Below are 19,874 nucleotides of genomic sequence, written 5' to 3' on the forward strand. Positions count from 1 at the left end.
TTTTGTGCATTTTTTTCTCATGTACATTCTTCAGCCAACAATAGCAAATGCTCAAATGTCATGTAATCATTCACATCATAGGCCTACCATACCATCACATTTTATTGGCGTTATGGATGTTACAAAAAACGTAATTTTCCATGGAATTGCCCTTGAGCTTTGTTTTGTTCTCACATTCTGTTGCGAAATTAAGCAACTTGTGATGTCAGGTACGAGAGCACTAAAAAGCGTGGCCTAGTCTACTTTAAATATCAACAGGTAAAACCTGAAGTGCTGTAGTCAGTGAAGTCCTGTTCTTTTCTCGCTGCCAGCTGTGGACGGAGGCGGAGGAGTTCTAGGTAAAACTAAATGATTTCTTTATATTATCCAGTTTAAGATGAAATTTAACATGTTTAATCTGGTGGTTGAAGGCAAACATGTTTAAGCTATGTCCCACTGTATATTGGCATCTGCATCGTTCTGTTTGTGTTTTTCATCTCTAGGGTAAATTAGCTACGAACCCTGGACGATGTGCTGAATGGAGGAATACAATGGTCGTTTGGCTCCTCAAGCTGGGTGTTAACAGATATCTTCAAACGTTCAAGCTTCTCTTTCCAGTTATAATTTGAAGGATTTGTTAATTATTACACTGACTGCTTATTTGGTCGTTACGCTAACCAGCCACATGTGGCAGGTGTGGTTCAATATACAGGGTTCCTACGCAGTATGGAAAACCTGGAAAAGTATGGAATTTGATTTTAGTAATTTCCAGGTCTGGATAAATATGGAAAAAAGAAACCAGGGTATGGAGAAATATTTGTGTTTCCAGACTATTGCATTTGCAGTACTAATCACTTCACTCAGGTCATAATGAACCATTCCTACTGTTGTGTAGCTTAACTCTCAGTCCCCATCGTCAAGATACAACTAAAAATGACCAAGCTAAATGGTCGAATATTAAGTGTAATTTTTTAATTCACTTCAGTTGTCCATACCTTTGTTTTCACCGAGTTATCCCAAACCAGAAGTGGCCGCAATGTCGAGAATATGGTCAGAAAATCTACCGGGAAGTTTGGAAATTTGAGTATGGAAAAAGTATGGAATTTTGAAATGGAAAATGTGTAGGAACCCTGAATATACTTCACGCCCTATCCAAGTAGGCCTATTCCATTGTAAACCCACAGGATTAAACTTTATGTTGAACTTGTTAGTCACACAACCGCATTGCTTATGCCAAATATAACCTTTTTATTGGTAACAAGAATTGATGTCACACAGCCTGTCTTTACGGTCTATAATGGATGAACTTGACTTAAGTTTTTTGGACGATGACGACTTGGATTTATATCAATCTCTTTCCGCGCTCTCCGTGTCCCAGCCAACTTTCCCCACGGCGCCTCCTATCAGTGCTGACCCTCAGGACCATTTTTATGAGACGCTAGATGGTGCAACAGCTACTGCCCCTGCTCCAGAACCGTACTATGAAGTGCTGCATGGGCTCGAGGATTACACAGACACAGAGCAGGTGCCCACGAGAGAGGCATTCATTGCCGCACCTGGGGCTGTCATGCCGCCCCCGGTGCCTCCACGGAGAAGGTTTCTGAGTGTTCAACAACGGACCGAGAGACCGCACTCCTGTGATTTTTCGAGGAAAATCGTACGAACCGCCACATCTGTCGACTCGAGGGACTTTGCAGTGAGTAGTACCAAAGGGTTTAAACAGAGAGTTACGAAGAAAAAGGCACTTAGTTATGATTGAAACCAGGATCTGTTCTCTCAAGAGTGATTACCTGATTCTTCTTTGTAGGATGACAACTGGACTATCAGACTAATTGATAGCCCTCAGGGGAGCAATATTCGAATATCCTGTCTGTGTGCCTTAACAACAAGGTAAGGGATCATCATAGTGGTATATCAGAGGACTTTTATTGTTTTAGCACTATAGGAATCATATTTGGACAAAATTGTATAGTAATCGTACATGAATTATAAATATTGTAGGAATCTTATAGTATTTTTGGGACATTGAAGTACTATAAGGTTGTATCTTACTATAGGAACACTGAAGAAAGTAAAGATCTATTACAGAACATTATAGTACAGTAGATAGTACATTAGAGTAGATGTATTACAGAACATTATAGAATCATAGAATACTGTAGAGCTCTTATACGTATTGTAATAGTTCTTTTTCGTAAAAGGGTTTGTGTGTGTGTGTGTGTGTGTGTATGTTAAAGTATGTTTGTTAAAGTATTTCTTCAAGTATGCATGTTTTGACATTGCCATTACATGATGACATGGTTGAAGGTCATTCTCCCATATATTTCAGGCTAATGTGCCGATACCCCCACAACAACCCTGACTATAACACCGGTTTGGTGTGGGGCAGAGTGTTCCCTCTTCACACGTCTCTTTTGGAGACAGCTGAGTTAACCTTCAACGTATCCACGCCGTGGTTCTCACAACTACCGGTTCCCACTCCGTGTAAGCTTTTGCCTTTTGGAATATAGACTTTATTTCAGTCATTTAATGCATTAAGACAAACTGAAAACTGTAGTTACACTGATGAGTTTGGTGCCATTAGCATAAGTGATTGCACATTGTTGGCGGTAATGAAGGATACTATCCAACTGTTCATGGCTCTGAAAATCCTTAATGGTCACTTTTGATTTTCCCTTCTATCTCACTCACCATTTATTTTTTTCTTCCTCTGTTTTGTAATGGTGAAACTACTTTTCTTTTGCTCCTCCATTTTGCCTCTGTGCAGTAAGCTGTATATTCATAGTGATCTTTTGCTCTTGTGCCCATAAAATGTCCCGCTTTGCTTACAGTAAACAGGACAGTGCTGGACTTTATTCAGGAGATTTGCATTTTGTTGGACAAGCCGCCCAGTGCCGGTGAACAGTGCCTCATGAAGCTCTGTGACTCTGAGGAGTACCTGAGAAAGTAAGAGGTCACCTGTGGCACCCAAAACAAACCTGTATTAATGTATCTGTGATACCTTATGTCTGTTGCACCTTTAGTCTATGGCTGTGTGAAGCACTTTGAGTGGTAATTGTGCTAGAACAAAACACTTACTTACCACCCTAAACCAATCTTTATCAATGTACCAGTGTCAGATCAAAACTTTCTTGGGCTTTTTTTGTCAGTGCGTTTATAGAGTTCTCCTGTTGATCAGGAATGTTCCTCCTGTTGATTGATTATATTCCTCCTGTGTTTTCCTTTGCAGTGATGAGATTCTAGGACAGTGCGAGAGCATTCAGAAGTATCACAAGTTCTCTCTGGACATGCATGTGAGAATTGTGCAACATAGCAATGTGGCAAATCGACTGTGCAGAGATGTAAGTCATTGTACTCGTGGCACATTTGAAAATTACATTACCATTGAAGTGCGGTTTAAACATTGACCTGCTAGGGCTGGGCATTGTGTCTTAAGTTCAAATGGCCTGCTTTCTCCCATTGGCCCATTCCCCGCTCCTTTGTGACTGGTTAACAACCATAATATGGCCTGTGGGTCCTCCCCTCGCCTGCTCTGCCAGTGTTTTTGTTTGAAACGTCCACCTGGCCAGAGAGACTTTGCTCTGTTTATCAGTAATGCTGCTCCCACCAGCCTGTATTTACCTGACGGGCGCAGGAGAGACCGGTGTGGCACCGCACCTGCAGTAAAAGTGCCCTTGGAGACAATGACAACACAGCAGACTCACAGCAACAACAATTCCATTCAATTCCATGTTTCTGTAACATCATAGCCTTTGTTTGCTTAAAAATGCTGTAATTTCTACCTGAACTGCATTTCCTTTCCAACCACCATCATGTGTGAATGATCAGATGCTAGAAGTGTAGTCCTTTCACACTTGAATTAAGTTACTGGTCCATTCAGCTGTGCCTGTGTATAAGTTTTACATGTATTCAGGCACACTGATATCTAAAAAATATATCTAATAGATGTAGCCTAAATGTGTGATATGTAATGCTAGCTATTTTTCACTCTGCATAATGCCATGTGTCTGTAGGAGGAAGATGACAACCAACCATTTCATTTAAATAATCTCTTGCTGTCTGCGAGTGTCTTCAACACATCACGGTAACAACAACCACTTTCCTGGCCGTATTTAATCCCACAAATATATATCTTATCTTTTCCTTTGACAGGGTAGCATCGACCTATGTGAGCATTTGTCAGCATATGTTTATATGATCTATCCTAAACCGTGTACTCACTTATTTTCAGGGTGGTTCTACAGCAGAAGCTGCGTTTCTACAAAGACGAGGTGAACCAGCTCTTGAGAACTCAGGTGTGTGCTTGGCCCTCTTATCTGACCCCTTGGTCCGTGTTTAAAGACCTGTGCCCACAGGTAGGCAGGGTGTGGTGCTCTCCACCAGTAATCTCAGGCCGACTTTATATAGACTTTATACGCCGATGAAGGAAGGCGTCTGCTTGATAACCCAGTGAAATGCTCTCAAGGGCTGTTCTGTTGAGGATGGTTTTTTGCTTTGTTGGTGATTATGATTTTGATGGTAAATAGGCTTGGTTGTTGATTGGCGGCTGTGGGAAATCCCCTACCTACAGCACTAAGACTGTAACACCTGTTCTGTGTACATCTGAAATGATATTTTCTGAAATGGCAGGCCGTCAGCAGGTGTGTGAGCCTCACTTAGCCACTGGACACTGGTTGTGCAGCCAGAGATTAGCAGTCCTAAAAGTATTCCATCACACAAGACGCTCTGTGGATTATTACGGACATGTTACGAAACATCACAATCAGTTGTGTAATATCGCTCCATATACTGTATATCGCTCCATGTATGTGGCCGATTGAAACACACACCGTTCTAAAAAGTAATGGGTGTAACTTTATTACAGTCTGGGGACAATGTAAACCAGATAGTAACAGAGGTGCGGACCATCTGTAATCTACTGTCCGGCATTTCCACTGTACAACTGGAGGAGGCCATAGGCACGGTCAAGAGAATAACGCCCAAGATGCTGGTATGTACCTGCATCAACATTCTCAACAGTATTATTTTGTGAAATTGAGAAAATATAATCTTTCTTCTTCTGATACACTATGTGGGCTAGTGATATAGCATATACTGTACATGTATAACATTATACTGTACTATTTATAGGAGATTAATGTATGAAATTATTGCAATGCATCTTTTAAAGACTTTTTTAAAAGCATTTCATTAGGCCATTTAGCTGTCTATGATCTGACACTGACCGAGTTCAGATCAGATGATGATTGAGCTTTTCTGTTTCCCAGAGCCCGCCAGAGATGAGTGATATAGAGACAGGTATGTGTCTGTGAATGGGACTGAGATCTTACTAATCTTGAGATCTTGCTTATCCTTCTGACACAGATACAGGTATGTGTCTGTGAATGGGACTGAGATCTTCCTAATCCTGCCACTGGAGTGTGCGCTGAAAGAGGAGGCTGTTGAACGCCTTTTGGCACCTGATTAGGAAGTTTGACCTGTTGAGCAGACTTGTCGAGAAAAACACTCCTCTTCTGCATCAGTATACAGTATGGGCATGAAAACACGCAGTACATATCTGTAGTTCTGTTTTGTTGCAGGTGTGGTGATCCTGCACCAAGCTCTGGAGAAATTTCTGTACATCTTCTTTGACAACTTCCACTCAGACTACCGAGTTGAGGACGCGAATCACATCCTCCCCAAGGCTGACGTCGGCCTCAACACGGGTACTCTGCAGTTCAACCTCGCCGCCCTCTACAAACTAGAACACAACTGGCTCATCAGGTACTGTGTGACCTGCTCTAAAACCAAAAAAGCTTTAACCACGGCAATGACCTCTGGGTGAGGCTAAAAACATTCCGCTTTTTTAGACTGGAGGCAAGTTTACAAACCAAAACAAATATAACCTGTGTCTGCTTGACATAAGAATGACATGGATTACAGATTAAACATATTAGAGATCATTATTTGTGAGCTTCAGCTGGTACAGGATCTCTGTAACTCTCTGTTTTCAGTCTCCGAAAGAGGCTAATAGCATATTACTGTATGATATAGTGTATTTATGAGTGAATTCATGAGGATATCAGTATGTGTGTGTAAGGTTGTCTCTGTTATCTCCAGTCTGGATTTGTTTAGCCTGTCGTGCTCCCTGACGTACGGAGGCAAGAACCTCTGTGAGCCGGTGGTATCTGAGAACATCAGCACCGCTCTCTCCATAGGCAACAAGCTCCGCTGCAACAGAATGTAAGAACCTTTTCTGGCTTTAGGTGCAAAATCATCACATTTCATAAGTCTTATTGTGACGCTTCTGAGCACATTCCACAAACGCATGCCTGTGTTTGTCTCTCTAGGGTGGTATTTCCGGTCCAAGTCCGAGATCTTCCCTATGAATCCATGCTGACGTTCCGTCTGTTTGGGTCCAAACAGGGTAAATCCCAAGAGCTTCTGCGCTGGGCAGTCCTACCCCTCTACACTAACAGGTAACATGTAGATAGGTACACTAATCTAGTGTAGATAAGTACACTAAAGGCCAACGCACACCGGCACCGACATGAGTGTGGCTCACTCCACTTTCCACATTCCATTAGATTCCATTGTTCTCAATACAACTCAACTGTAGTCGCCGCCGTGTAGATTACGATTCAGTTCTATTTTGTTGGGGCCGCTGCATAAGATCCATTGTTCATCCAGTGTTCGCCAGTTACAAACGCCGGCGCTGATGTGCGTGGCAAGTGACAGTGCACTCATGTTGGCGCACCCTTTAACAGGTACAGTAACGTGTAGCTCATCGGTCAGATTCTTTCTCTTCCATTAAGGGCACTATCAACACATTGCTTAATAGACACAACATGGGTGTAGTGTGATTGGCAGTTCAGCTCAAATATCAACAATCTCTCATCAGGATCATGCACTACGCCTTTAAGCTCCGCTAATAAAGCTCTTTACCCATGATCTTGTGTGACTGCATGTTACAGTAGACCTACCTCTCCGTCTTCAAAATAATGGATGCTGGAACAAAATCAATCGTGGTGATTTATGCTTCATCCATCCATCCACTGAACCCTTTAATTAGCGGCTGCCTGTAGGACTGAGCTGTGTATCGTGGAGTCCCGCTGGTGGTCTCCTTAGTGGTCCTCTTCCATCTCCCCTGCTCATTAGCTAATGGAGAGTTTTCTCCTCCTGACAGGACTCTGGTCTGCGGCACCACGCTGCTCAGCATGTCCATGCTGGTGGAGGTCAGCACGCCTCCGTCGCCGGCCCTGTCGGACAACCACCGTCAGCCCAGCGGGGTCATCCTGCAGGTGGGGCGCTCTCTCAAAGCCTTCTCCAGTCCACTTACTAATGCAGTAGTCACATGTAATCACATCACACAATAATACGAATACCACATCCACACAATAATACACGGTTTGATGGTGTTTTATGCTCCCAACGTCGTCTTCCAAGCAGCGCTGCCACTGTCGACTTATAGGCACCTTATCCTAAACCTAACCCTAACCCTAACCCTAACTTTAACCCATGCCTAACCATAGTGCCTTCCAAGCAGCGCTGCCTTGAAGACAACGTTGGGGGCATAAAACACCAAGAAACATAATACACACCTTTACAGGTAGCAATTAATATTCTATCGTCTGCGTTTGCACTGTGGCTTGAATGTCAGTCCTCATTTGTTCCAAGCTGCTTTAAAAAAAAGCATGGGGAGGGGGGTAAGAGAGTGTAAGTCCTGGCGTCCATGTTTTCTATTCTAAGACTGCTTGTTTGTTAAATACTATGGCCATCACATCATGTTTAGTTCTATGTAATTTATTTATGTTACTGTAATTTTATTTTATGTTTTTATACTTGCCCAGGGACTACAGGTGCAAATTAGCAATTGCTGCTATAACCTGGCCCAAGACATATTTTCCTGGATCCCAGAATAAATGTTATTTTGTGCATTGTCCCTGATTCAAATAAATAGATTTCCATTCCATTCCATTCCAAATAAAAGTGTCAGCTGAATGAATAAATGTGAATGTAAATAAATGCACTTACAGTAGCAATAATACACAACACACTACTTTTTGCTCCTGATGAAGCTAATAAAACTGTTCTGTGTACAGTTATTTAATTCTGTTTTATTTTCCGTCCTTAGGTGGAGTTCCCAGAGCTGAAACATTGGACATATGACAGACCTGTTGCTCTGCCCGGGTCAGTGTTGTTCACAGAACCTTGTTTGGAGCTCAAAAAAAGAATTGTAGAGGTTTCCCAGAATCATTGCTTTCATCTGTAAGTAACCTGCTCAGTACCACACACTTAACATGCACCTCCTCCTACCCACTACTGTCTCTCATGGCTACGTCTTCTGGCTGACTCTTAATCACTTCTCTGGTTGTCACTTGAACTTCTGCACTACCATCCTCTATTCATCCTGTTCTGCATTTATTAATCATTACTCTAAGGTCTCCATTTTGTACTGTAGCTTTAATGTCAGTCCTCATCGCCTTAAGTCGCTTTAGACAAAAGCATCATCTAAATGAGTGCATTTGCATGCAAGCACAGTCAGGTGCAGTGTTTATTCCCTAGCCTATATTATTTACTCTGTCTTTTCTGGGGCCTCACCATAGCATATGATTTAGTTAGTTTTATAGAGGTGATTTAAAAGCTCCTAAGGGGAAAAAAGGGCCATTGATGTAGATACCAGAAACACTCGGGGACAAAGCTCAAGACACAGTCACTCAAAACCAGCGCCTTATTTACTGTAAAGAGAGAGAGAGTGGCATGTTTGTAGGACTCACACCTTTGCCTTAACACCACCACTGTCACAGCCTGACAGAGAACGAGCGAGCCCTGCTGTGGTCCAAGCGCCACTCCTGCAGTGAGCAGTACAGCCTGCTGCACCTAGTGCTGGGTGGCGCCCCCCAGTGGCGACCGCAGGACCTGACGGAGATTTACACCATCCTGGAGCACTGGAACCTGCAGACCTCAGAGGAGGCTCTCTTCCTGCTCAGTGACAGGTCAGTCACGCCAGCAAGAACTACAGGGTGTAATATGAAATCTCTATTATGTGAGATTACACTCACAGCATTGAGACCAGAGAATAACAATGGTTTTGTTTTACTTTGTTGACTCATCATACCTTGGCTGACTTTTTTAACACCTGCATTAATTTGCTGTACACTAGTTTTCATGACCAGACCGTCCGGATGGCCGCTGTGCAATACTTTGAGCATGTATCAGACGGGGAGCTGGAGGAGTTTTTGCCACAGCTGGTGCAGGTGAGAGTGCTGGCCTTGCTTTGTGCTTAGGTCTAGGTCCTAGGTCTCTCAGACAAAATAAGGTGGTTTGTTGATTTGTTGGCTAGATATGCCATTGCTCATTTTATGAATGTTCTATTCGCAAAAACCCCACGCTCTCCCGCTTTATGTTTCATGGGTGTGTTTTCCAAAACTTCCAATAATCCAAAATAATAAAGATGGTCGTACTCCAAAATACTCTTATTACTTGTACTCTTACTCTTACTTTTTCTGAGTAGCAGTAGGAGTTACTGAGAGAAAAATATTAAAAGACAATAAGAGTATTTTGGAGTGTGACCATCTTCATTACTTTGTTACTACTTTGGCCATCAGCTTTATACATCAGTGAGTCATGTTGATCATTTAAGTGTACTTTGAGCACCACACCAAGTGGTGTGACTGTGACCTCATTTCCAGTTGGGCTTAAGTAATTTAAAGACGTCAGACAAGTCCAGGAAGTGATGTCAATTTCGGAAGTAAGTACCGGTACATAATTTACTTTACTCTTTATGGAGAATACAGCGGGAAAACCTTATTTTCTTTTACAGTTTATGGAAAAAATAGTCGCATTAGGTATATGCTTTTTATTATGCTTCATAATTAAAGGAACCGTATGTAAGAAATGTATTTCAATTAATCATAAAATGGCCCTGATATGTCACTAGACATTAAGAAATCATGTTCATTTCAAATACTTATATCACTGACAAAAGTTAGTCCGGCCAGGATATTGTCATTTAAAAAGTGAAGTTGCAGCCCTCAACTGATGTTGATGTTGTGTTTTGTCATGTCATGTTGTGTTTTGGCCTGATGCGCCACCCTCCACCTATCTACTAATCACAAAGTCAGTATGTTTCGGTTGGCAACCTCGCGTCAGGGGGGAGGGGGAGGGGATACACCGCTCTATAGTAATTTGAAAGTGATTGCAGTACCAGTTTTGGCCACAATCTTACATATGGTTCCTTTAACATTTATTTATGAAATAATCGATTGCGCCTGACTGTCCACCTGATCTGCCAGAGTCAGCTGGGAGGAGCTCGAAAAGACGTGACTCACGCATAGGGACTCACGGCAGATATCACACAGAATTTTGGTTTATGGCTATGGTTTAAATGTCCTCGCTATTCATTAACATGAACATGATGACTGACAAAATAAATTTCCATGATGTTAAATAAACCATTGTAGGCATAAATTTAACAAGTCATAATTATATCACATAGATTTTGTGTTTTCTGTGTGACATTGGTTTATACAGCAAAAACGTTTTCAGTACCACTGTTGCAGAAATCATATTCAAGAAGGTATCCTTTTGATTTTTTTTACATTTTTGCACATTCCAACATGAGGAAGCAGCATGTGAAACTCTGCCTTATATTCTAACTAATTTTCCGAGCCTGCAGCAGTAGGCCTACTACAGCTGTTACATGAGTGTCTGGTGTCCCTTTGTTATGACGCACTTCCTGCGGCAGTCACTCGTCTCTAAATGACTTAACTCCCTCTCCTCATTTCTGTGTGACTGTGACCTCATCTTTGTGTGACGGTGACCTCATCTCTGTGCGACAGGCTCTAAAGATGGAGTGGGAGCTGGATGGGCCTCTGGTGACACTGCTGCTGAAGCGCTCCCTATGCAACGTGCGCATCGCTCAGCAGCTGTACTGGTGAGGTTGTCCTCCAATGTTACATCCCTACACACCTTTCTTCATAAAACACAGTTAAAGCAACACAATGGAAGAATCAATATTTATTGGTGTCAATATTCAACACCAGTCATTGCCTAGATCAGGGATTCCCAAACTGTGGTACGTGTACCCCCGGTGGTACGCGAGCTGCCACTAGGGGGTACGCGTGATGAAAAGGGCAATGGCGGAATAGAGTTAAAAATGATTAATTAATTAATACTCTAATTAATTCATAAATAATACATAATTTCGAATTGGGTTATAATGATATGGAAACGTGAAATTAAAGGAAATCATTTGTACTCTATAATAGGGTATGTTATCATTCAAAAATAAGCTACACACAATAGGCTACACGTGATTTCCTGCGGGCAGCCAGAATATCTGGCGTGTTAGTTTCGTTGAAGTATAGGCTAGGTAGAAGGCTGCGTAAACATGGAAAACTGGCTAAGGGACTGTACGATATTTACCGGGGGGGGGAGGGCCGGTCGTCAGGGGGGGGAGGGCCTAAGATAATTTTTTAAGCCTTAGGGGAAGGCCCAGGAGAATTTTTTTGGCCTGGGGGGAGGGCCGAGGAAAATAATTTTTTCCTGATCCATGATATTTTTTCCCCTGATCAATGATCCGTTTTCGATATTTTAAAAGGTTTGTACGCCAAAACATGATTCACGTCTCTTTGACAGAGTGGGCTAGTCCAAAAAGTCGCAACCCTACCTGAATCTCCCACAACTCCCCTCGTAAGCTTGCAGGTCACCCGCGGTTATGAGTCATAAACCAAATATTTTAATGATATTCGGGTCATTTGCGGGCGGTTCAGTTAAAATTAATTAAATATATATTTTCTACAAATAGGCCTACTTAAAATATCACGAGAAGGCTAGCATCAATACAGTAAAGCATCAATACAGTAAGTCAACAGTAAAGAAGCTGAAGACGCGAGTTAAAATAATAAAGACACCCCTTCAGGAAAAGCGATATAGGCTATGGGAAATATTGGGAAAAGTTCTTAAAGAAGATGACAAGTTATGGTCTATGTACTAGGCCTACTTCTTGCGAAGCCATTTAAAAGTATGACAGCCGAAACGGGCAGCCTGCAGGAATAAATCTTATGGCACAGACTACACAGCCATATCTACCGGTATGTATAGGTTCGCGCATGCATAAAAGTTACCTTAGTTCGTTGTGTTTGTAACTTTAAACAGTGGATGTGCTTTAGTAAAGCTTTGTGCTTCATTCAGCATTTTAAACCAGTTCTTACGCTGTGGTGTCAAATCCACATTAAATAATACAACTCAAAAGAAGTCCGCACACCATGGATGTATACTGCAGATGATGGCTTTAATGCACTCCGGAGCATTAGTGAAGAAAGCAAGTAAGTGAAAGCTAAGCTAAGCAAAGTGAGCAGTGAGCAGTGAGCAGTGAGCAAAGTGAGCTAACATCTTCTGGCTGTTGTCCAGCCTTTATACCCCTTCAAGTCATCCCAGACAAGACCCTCTATGTTTACAGATAACTGACCAAGTAACGTATGGTACTTCACCTTTGCCCTCTCATCCTGTCATTCATACATTCTTTAGGTTTTGTATACATTTCCTGTCACCAAACCTTATCTATGCCATTTTCTGCCAGGCCTGCTCTTTCACTTAAACCAGTCTTCCTTTCCCACACTGAACATACTACAGAATTCAGTTTCACAAAACAATGATATTACACAGAATAAAGATACTACATAAAATATATATAAACTAAAGGATATATTTCAATAAAGGCCACGACATTCCCCCCTTTGAGCATGAAGTGCTCACTTATGCAGCAAGATCAAACATTTATCACTATTTTAACACCTCCCCTACTATCAAGAAAATACAGCTGCTAAGCTGAGTCACACTACAACCAGTCAGCTAAGCAAACCAGTTACCACAGCAGCAACTATGAGTTTAACCAATTGTCCCCAATACCACTGATAAACATAAAACTCTTATATTAGTACTGTTATTACACCCTTGAACCAACCCTCACTTAAATCAAATCCAATAGTGTAGTGTTATTATCAAATAGAATGGCAAGTTTCAAATCCTCTCGGTGGAAGCGAAAACCCTTAAAGGAAAACCTCTTTTTTTTCATTGTTTTTAGAGGAAAAAACCTTCATAAGGGAAACTCTTCCACTGTCCTGTTTTTACAGCAACACTTGTTTACAACAAGCGAAAGGAGAAACTTTCCTTCAACTACACATATGCTTTTCCCATCCCCATAAATTCATCAAATGAGCAAACAGATCACATCAGAATTCCTGATGGGTGTTTTCAGATAGGGCTAGTCCTATAATATTCTAAGCTTCTACATGAAGATAGGTTACATGCTATAATTACCCTCTTCTCTGAAACCAAAGTAACACCAAACTATTAATAATACATTCTCATTACACACAGTTTTTAGTCCATTGTTCCTCGGAGATGGCAGAGTGTAAATGCAATCGCAGATGTATTAGCAAATGTTGGATGCTGCGCTTCAAGTGTGAAGTATGTTACGAATGTTGCTATTCACAAAAACAAAAGCCATTTTCTTAGTTCCGTACTCCATCTCATATGCTCTGAGAACATTGGTGGCTTGGCTGTTGGACGGAGTGGAGTCCACACCCAATCCCACTTCATCAATGAAAGAGCTGGTTTTGCTTCCAACCAGCATACTGTATTCTAATGTTCCTCCTTTCTCCAATGAGGAGCATCAGTTCTGGGATCACTGGCATCACTGTCATGTTGCCATTTCCTTGTCCTCTGTCCTGGCACTAGTATCTCCTTCCACTAGGGTTGCCATTTGCTTCATTCATCAACAGCAGTGGCATTTATGATCCATTTCTCCCAGCCACTGTTTTAAGCACTATGGATCTCAAACAAGGAAGAAACAAAGAGAAAACAAGCACAAATACAAGCAAACCTATTCCTACAACTATTCCTATTGTGCTAGCCATATTTCTAATCCTCCTAATGCCCCCTTAAACTATCTTTCTATCATTATTAGTTTTGCCATAGCTATGTTATGGGAATAAACATACTACTTATACTACTACTACAATACTACTCCTATGTTGACACACACTCCATTTTCTTTGGATAATATCTGATCCAACATCATCCAGTGGTGCATAGCTACCCAAGAGGTTGCAGCCACCTGTTCTCTTAGTGCTCCAAGCACATAACAGACTTCTTTCATATTGGAAGATTCGTCAATATTCCAGATTCCTGGTGGTTTATAAGATTTGGTCAGTCAATAATCTCTGTGTTACCTGACTCTTCTTTGTGGCCTCACAGTTTGTGAAAAACAGTTGAATGGCTAATTTCCTGGTGGTTTGGTGGTATGTCATGGACTGGGATCTCTGCAGTTTTCTGTCCATTCCCTGTTTGTTATCAGGGCAGATGTTGCTGGGACAATGTCCCCCCTTCCTCACTGGATTCCTTGCCTGGAAGTCTATAATCAACAGGGGAACAGGAGCATACATGCCAAAAACACTATACCCACCACTGCCAGGATCATTTCTGTCCCCAGGCAGTATACTATAGATTGTTGACTCTTTCCCTGTAGGTCCTTCCGAAAGTCCTTTTTCCTGCTTATAAATTGTTCTGTGAATTAATGACAATTATTCCATATCATTTCTAATTTGTCCTTGGAGCTGATCCAAAGGTGGGCCTCTGATGGACCTCTCAGTTTTTTATCTTTAGTGCAAAAAGTGATGACTCTGGTTTTGTTGTGACCTTATTTGCATCGAAGCAATGTGTAAGGCATCAAACCAGTTAAATCTGTTGAGGCATATATTTTACCAATTCTCCCTTTTAACATGTCATTTGCCCTTATTATCTATCTGAAAACCCCTACAAACCACTACCAAAGTTTCTTATTTTTATCATATCAATGTAATCAATCACTAAGTGTTTTTATGATCCTTCTGGGACTTAATGGTTTAGACAACACTATCACTTTCCTGATATTATGACTATACACATGACATTTGTTAGACTATCATCAATAACTACCTGTAACTATGAAAATCAAAAATCCTTCAATAAAAATATTCCTCTAAAAATATTCCTCTTTACTACTCCCCCCTTGCGCATAGATCCAAAATATGCGCAAAGGAAAGCACCATATCAAGTATCTGTTGAGAAAGTATCTGGTTAGTATCATATAAATGGCACTAACCATTAGAGTTACAGTTATGGAATTTAGCAGACTCTTTTTTCCCAAAGGGACATTCAAATAAAACATTAATCAGATAATGACAGTGAAAAATTATAAAAATCTTTAACCCAAGGTAACAAATGTAACAAATCATACAATTTAACATTCTACCAGGGGTTCGCCCCCCTTTGTTACTGTGATTAACAGAATAGAGTTTGTGGACCTCCATTCCTTCCATGAAGACCAACATCTTTCCACCAGCTTTTCTATTTCTGAAATAATAAAACATTTTAATCTTCTGACAATGACTTATGATGATCCTAATTCCATCTATTCTCTTTTTGCATAAAGACTAAACAAATTTCCCTATAAGAAATGTTATTTTACTTATTGTCAATTTGGGATACTACTTTAAGACTGGTTATTATGTAAGCTATATTAATTAGCTGTTCTAGGACATACAGTAATCTCATAATTTCTTCAACATACCTTACTTCAAATTTCTCTGCATGTCATAGACTTTTGTAATGTTTTATTCTTCAAAAACTAAGCTTACCTCTTCTAACCCTATACTTTATCTAGGTTATCTAAACTATTAGTAAATCCTAGTTCTATTTTCTATCCTATCAATCCTATTTCTCTGCTTTCTTTGTTTTATCTATTGCTTTCTTTATCAAATATCATAGTATAGTACGTAAGATCTTTTGGCTTCACATTAGTTACATGTAAAGCAGATATTACATCATTTCAATATTCCTACAAACTTTATTTTTCCCATTAAAGCTAAATCATTCTATTCCTTAGACTTGTTGAGTGTGAGTGACCACTAGGGAACTCCCATGATCTAGAGGTAATATGTTAATATGTAACAGTCCCTAGGACATAGTCCAGTTAGTCTTACCTACTTACACCACCACCTATCCTAAAAATTAATGGAGTGTCATTTGACATTAAAAATAGCAGTGCTATCACTTTGTCACTTAATTTGACTAAAACATTTGCATTTACAATTAATTAAACAGTAGTCACTTCTATTCAAAATAACAATCAAAATATAATAAAGGTAAGAATAAGAGTAAATCATACTTTAAATTTGCTTAACATAGTATTTACCTACTTACCCTGAGATGTCTTAACTACCTTCTCTGTACCTAGTCTGGGCATCATTGGGTATCAGGTGGGCTCACCCATAAGAGAGTCCCTCAGCATGGTGTCCTCATCAACTCCCTTTGATAGTATTGGTATACACCTTCTCCTGTAGAATTCTCTAGGCCTCCTTAAAACTATACTATTTCACAAGGGAAGAGGAAGGCATGCTCGTTGGGCTCATCCTTCAGTGCCTGGGTGTCTCCTCCCTCTCCCTGTCCTGTTTCTTTCCAACAGTTTCTGAAATGTCCACTTTTTTGACAGTCAAAACAAACTGATGATTGTCTTGCTTCAGATGTCCATTTTCACATGATGCCTCCTCCGTAATTTCCTCTCACTCTGCCTTAGTTATTCCCATCTTGTCTGAGTCTCCACCCCCACTGACGTGGAGATTGTGGCTGCCATGGGCTTGACTGTGCCCACTATAATAGGTATCCATAGGCCAGTAGACTGACAGGTTTGGGAACACCTGTGATGGTTGCTCCTACTGTCATAGTGTTGAGGGTGGTGCTACTACTGGTTTCCCCAGACTTGAAGCCTTAGGTCACCATAGGTGCCTGTATTGTCTTTTTGATGCTGCAAGCGCTTCCATTGCACTTCCAAGTTCCCTCTTTGCTCTCCAGTTTGCCACTGTTGCCTTAACAAAGGCCTCAGAGTCCATATCTTTTTTCAGTTTGTCCATGCTCAGCACTGTTGTGCTGAACTTGCTCCGAACTCTGTCAGGACAGGGAGTACTTGGATTAACCCCTGCACATCAGCATGTCCTCACACGGCTGGTAATGAGCCTTTCCCCCCTTAGATATAAGAGGCAGCATTACATTTACTGTTTAGCTGGAGGGGATGAGGAACTCATGCTGCAGGCAGATTGTAGTATTTATTAAATTACTCTCTATCTATCATCTACTTTATCTTGCCCTTTTGTAATTTACCATTAACTGTACATTTTATCCCTTATATCTTCCTATAACATCTGCATCTATTATTAGTCCTACATGTATGGTCACTCACTCCCAAGTCATCTCCTTACTTCTGCCTCTTATCTCCTATTGTATTAATCTATCAAGATGTCAAGATGTTTTTGAGCATTTTAAATACCTCTTTTTCCTACTATTTCCACTATGACTGACCTATTCTTCTTATAGCTCTACTATTGTCAATTTTCATGTAATCCCTGATCTTTGTAACAGTGCTAAATCCATTAATTCTTGTATAGGCCATAAATCTGTATATTTCCTCATTCTCTCAACCACTTTCCTGCAACACTTTTTCATTGTTCTGTTTACCCACTCATCCCTTTTGGTCTCTTAAACTATCAGAATGGGGATTCCACTAAGTGGAACACTTAGTCTTTACACTAAGTCATTTTACTTTAGCCTGGGGTTTCTGTAACACTACTTATTACCTTATAGGTGACTATCAACTTTCCATACTTACTTGGTTGACCATGGCATTCCCTTTACCATTAGTCAGCTTACCCAGTTTCTCTAAACATTACTAGAGTAATTATCTTATATAATTCTATAACTTTGAGGCTCTTCCTGTCCATATGCTGCATTCCACAGTGAATGGTCTAATATATTATGCCATTCCTCACTACCAAAACATACTTCCAGTTAATTTATCAATTAAGCCATTGAAGTATAATTCCCCAGTTGTCTCCATGTATTTTTTTATATCCTTTAGCACTGTAACTTTATCAAAAGTGTAATATTAACATTTACTAAATGAATTTTATGAAATTAACTTTATCATACCTTATCATACCTCCTCAACATTCAACATTCTTCTTGAATTTCCCCTTGGGGATCAATAAAGCATCCATCTATCTATCCAACCTCTATCTATAGGTAAATAAGTATCCTTAAACCTTTCCTTCAGTATAAATATACTATACTACATATACAGTCTCTAAATATAAATCTAAGTATAAGTGTAGGCTAGATATACTCAAAACTCTTTATGTATACCAAATACAAATCAATTTCCCATTTCTATGATTTTTACACAAAAAGTTTAAGCTATGCATATTCTTAGTTAAAAATAAATAGACCCACAGTACATTTCACAACTAATTTACCTAAGGGAGTCACTACTCAGTTCCCTCTGTACTGAGCCCCCATAAAACCCCCAACAGCAAATTAACTAACACCCCATATAACCCTATAACCACTTAATTATAACAGTATTATCTAAATTATAATATAGCTATGTAAATAACAAATTATACTCTAGGGCCAAGCAGCTTAGCACCAGTTTCCATCAACCCCCAGTGCTAACAACAATTTCTGCCTTATACCATATGATTCTTCAAACCATTTGACAGGTAGAAACTAAATATCCCCAGAGATCTTCTGAAACCATCAATATCCCCATCATCTAGATTGTTAAATATAAAGTAGTAATCCAAAACATTTTCAGTCAGTCAGAGTCAGTCTTTTTCAGTGTCGCTGTTATTTCAAATATTAACCATTTTTTGATTATTATCATATGTCAGTTAATCTTGGCTTATGCAACCCGTGATGTGAACTACACAAAACCCCTTTTCAAACTCTTAACAAAAACAGGACTATGTGGGAAGGCTATAACCATAGCCTATAGCCATAAACCTTTTCCACATAGCGAGACAGCTCTATAACCAAATGACCTTGCCCAAACCACCTCTTCAGAGCTAAACAGTCACCTAACTGTAAATGTACATGGAAACAATACCTGATCTTATTGTATATTAACACCCATAACACCACAAGGTAGGATGTTAATCATAATACACATACTCATGACACACATACCACAATACACCAAACATATAACTGTAATATGAGTTATTGATAAACCTTATTGAGTTCCTATATATGTCTAAAACATTATCCAAAGGAGTCTTAAATTCAATTATTTTCCCCCAATAACACTGTGGTGCTCCATGAACTATAATCCATCACAAAATCTTTCTAAAATCTATCTAAAGTCTTCTGATGTATGGGTAGCATACCTAAGCTTCAACAATGTTACCATGAACCAAATTAATTTCAATACTGCTATCCAGTGTAGTAATGCAGGTTGCTGACCCAGCTTTAGCCTAATAATGCCAACCGCTATCTGAGCCTAATAATACTATGCAAACCTAGCCTAGCCTAGTCATGCTAATAGCTAAGCTATTTAATTTAGACCTATTATTAATACTACTATCATTATTATCATATCCTTAACAATGCTAATTTAACAGTTGAACCTACCACCTACTGATAAGCTAACATATATATCATTAGTAGGCTACCACTAATATAACCTATCAATTGCCAACATATTACTTCTTATACATAATATATCTTAGTCTTTTAATCAACACTTGACACAACAACACTTTTCCAACACCTGGAACCACCATCAGCGTTCATCCCAAATCCTGGATCTTAAAACTCCATATTTAACCATGCTAGGCCTACTTATCTGTCCGTAGGCCTACTCATCCACAGCATAACACAGATGTGATTTTTCCCACAAGCTCTCTTTAACTTGTAATAATAATCTTATTATAAACAATGCTAACATGAAATGACCTTTTAAACAAAACAGAAACCTAAAGAGACTAGCTTAACCAAACTATACACTATACATTATTTGACTATTGGATTAGTGAATTATT

General features: G+C 40.0%; 1 protein-coding gene across 3 annotated transcripts in view; it reads left to right on the forward strand.

Moving 5' to 3' along the window:
* Positions 1-265: 265 nt before the first annotated feature.
* pik3c2g (phosphatidylinositol-4-phosphate 3-kinase catalytic subunit type 2 gamma) overlaps positions 266-19,874 on the forward strand; it is a 35,145-nt gene continuing 15,536 nt past the window's right edge. For all 3 annotated transcript variants that reach the window (XR_012983138.1, XM_076269317.1, XM_076269327.1), the window contains exons 1-18: positions 266-338; positions 483-1,675; positions 1,787-1,869; positions 2,309-2,463; positions 2,811-2,925; positions 3,209-3,320; positions 3,993-4,063; positions 4,211-4,274; positions 4,844-4,969; positions 5,247-5,277; positions 5,559-5,742; positions 6,079-6,201; positions 6,309-6,437; positions 7,145-7,259; positions 8,093-8,226; positions 8,766-8,954; positions 9,122-9,215; positions 10,800-10,894. Coding sequence is in view for 2 of the 3 variants with exons in the window: in XM_076269317.1 (XP_076125432.1) it covers positions 1,247-1,675; positions 1,787-1,869; positions 2,309-2,463; positions 2,811-2,925; positions 3,209-3,320; positions 3,993-4,063; positions 4,211-4,274; positions 4,844-4,969; positions 5,247-5,277; positions 5,559-5,742; positions 6,079-6,201; positions 6,309-6,437; positions 7,145-7,259; positions 8,093-8,226; positions 8,766-8,954; positions 9,122-9,215; positions 10,800-10,894 (2,249 nt within the window). In the remaining variant the exon portion in view is untranslated. The remainder of the gene's footprint in view (positions 339-482; positions 1,676-1,786; positions 1,870-2,308; positions 2,464-2,810; positions 2,926-3,208; positions 3,321-3,992; positions 4,064-4,210; positions 4,275-4,843; positions 4,970-5,246; positions 5,278-5,558; positions 5,743-6,078; positions 6,202-6,308; positions 6,438-7,144; positions 7,260-8,092; positions 8,227-8,765; positions 8,955-9,121; positions 9,216-10,799; positions 10,895-19,874) is intronic.

The sequence above is a fragment of the Alosa pseudoharengus genome, unplaced genomic scaffold, assembly GCF_046254945.1.
Source record: "Alosa pseudoharengus isolate Yale_2024_CS ecotype anadromous, Long Island Sound unplaced genomic scaffold, YU_APseudo_1.1 YU_APseudo_1.1_scf_10, whole genome shotgun sequence".
In the NCBI taxonomy this organism is placed as follows: domain Eukaryota; kingdom Metazoa; phylum Chordata; class Actinopteri; order Clupeiformes; family Clupeidae; genus Alosa; species Alosa pseudoharengus.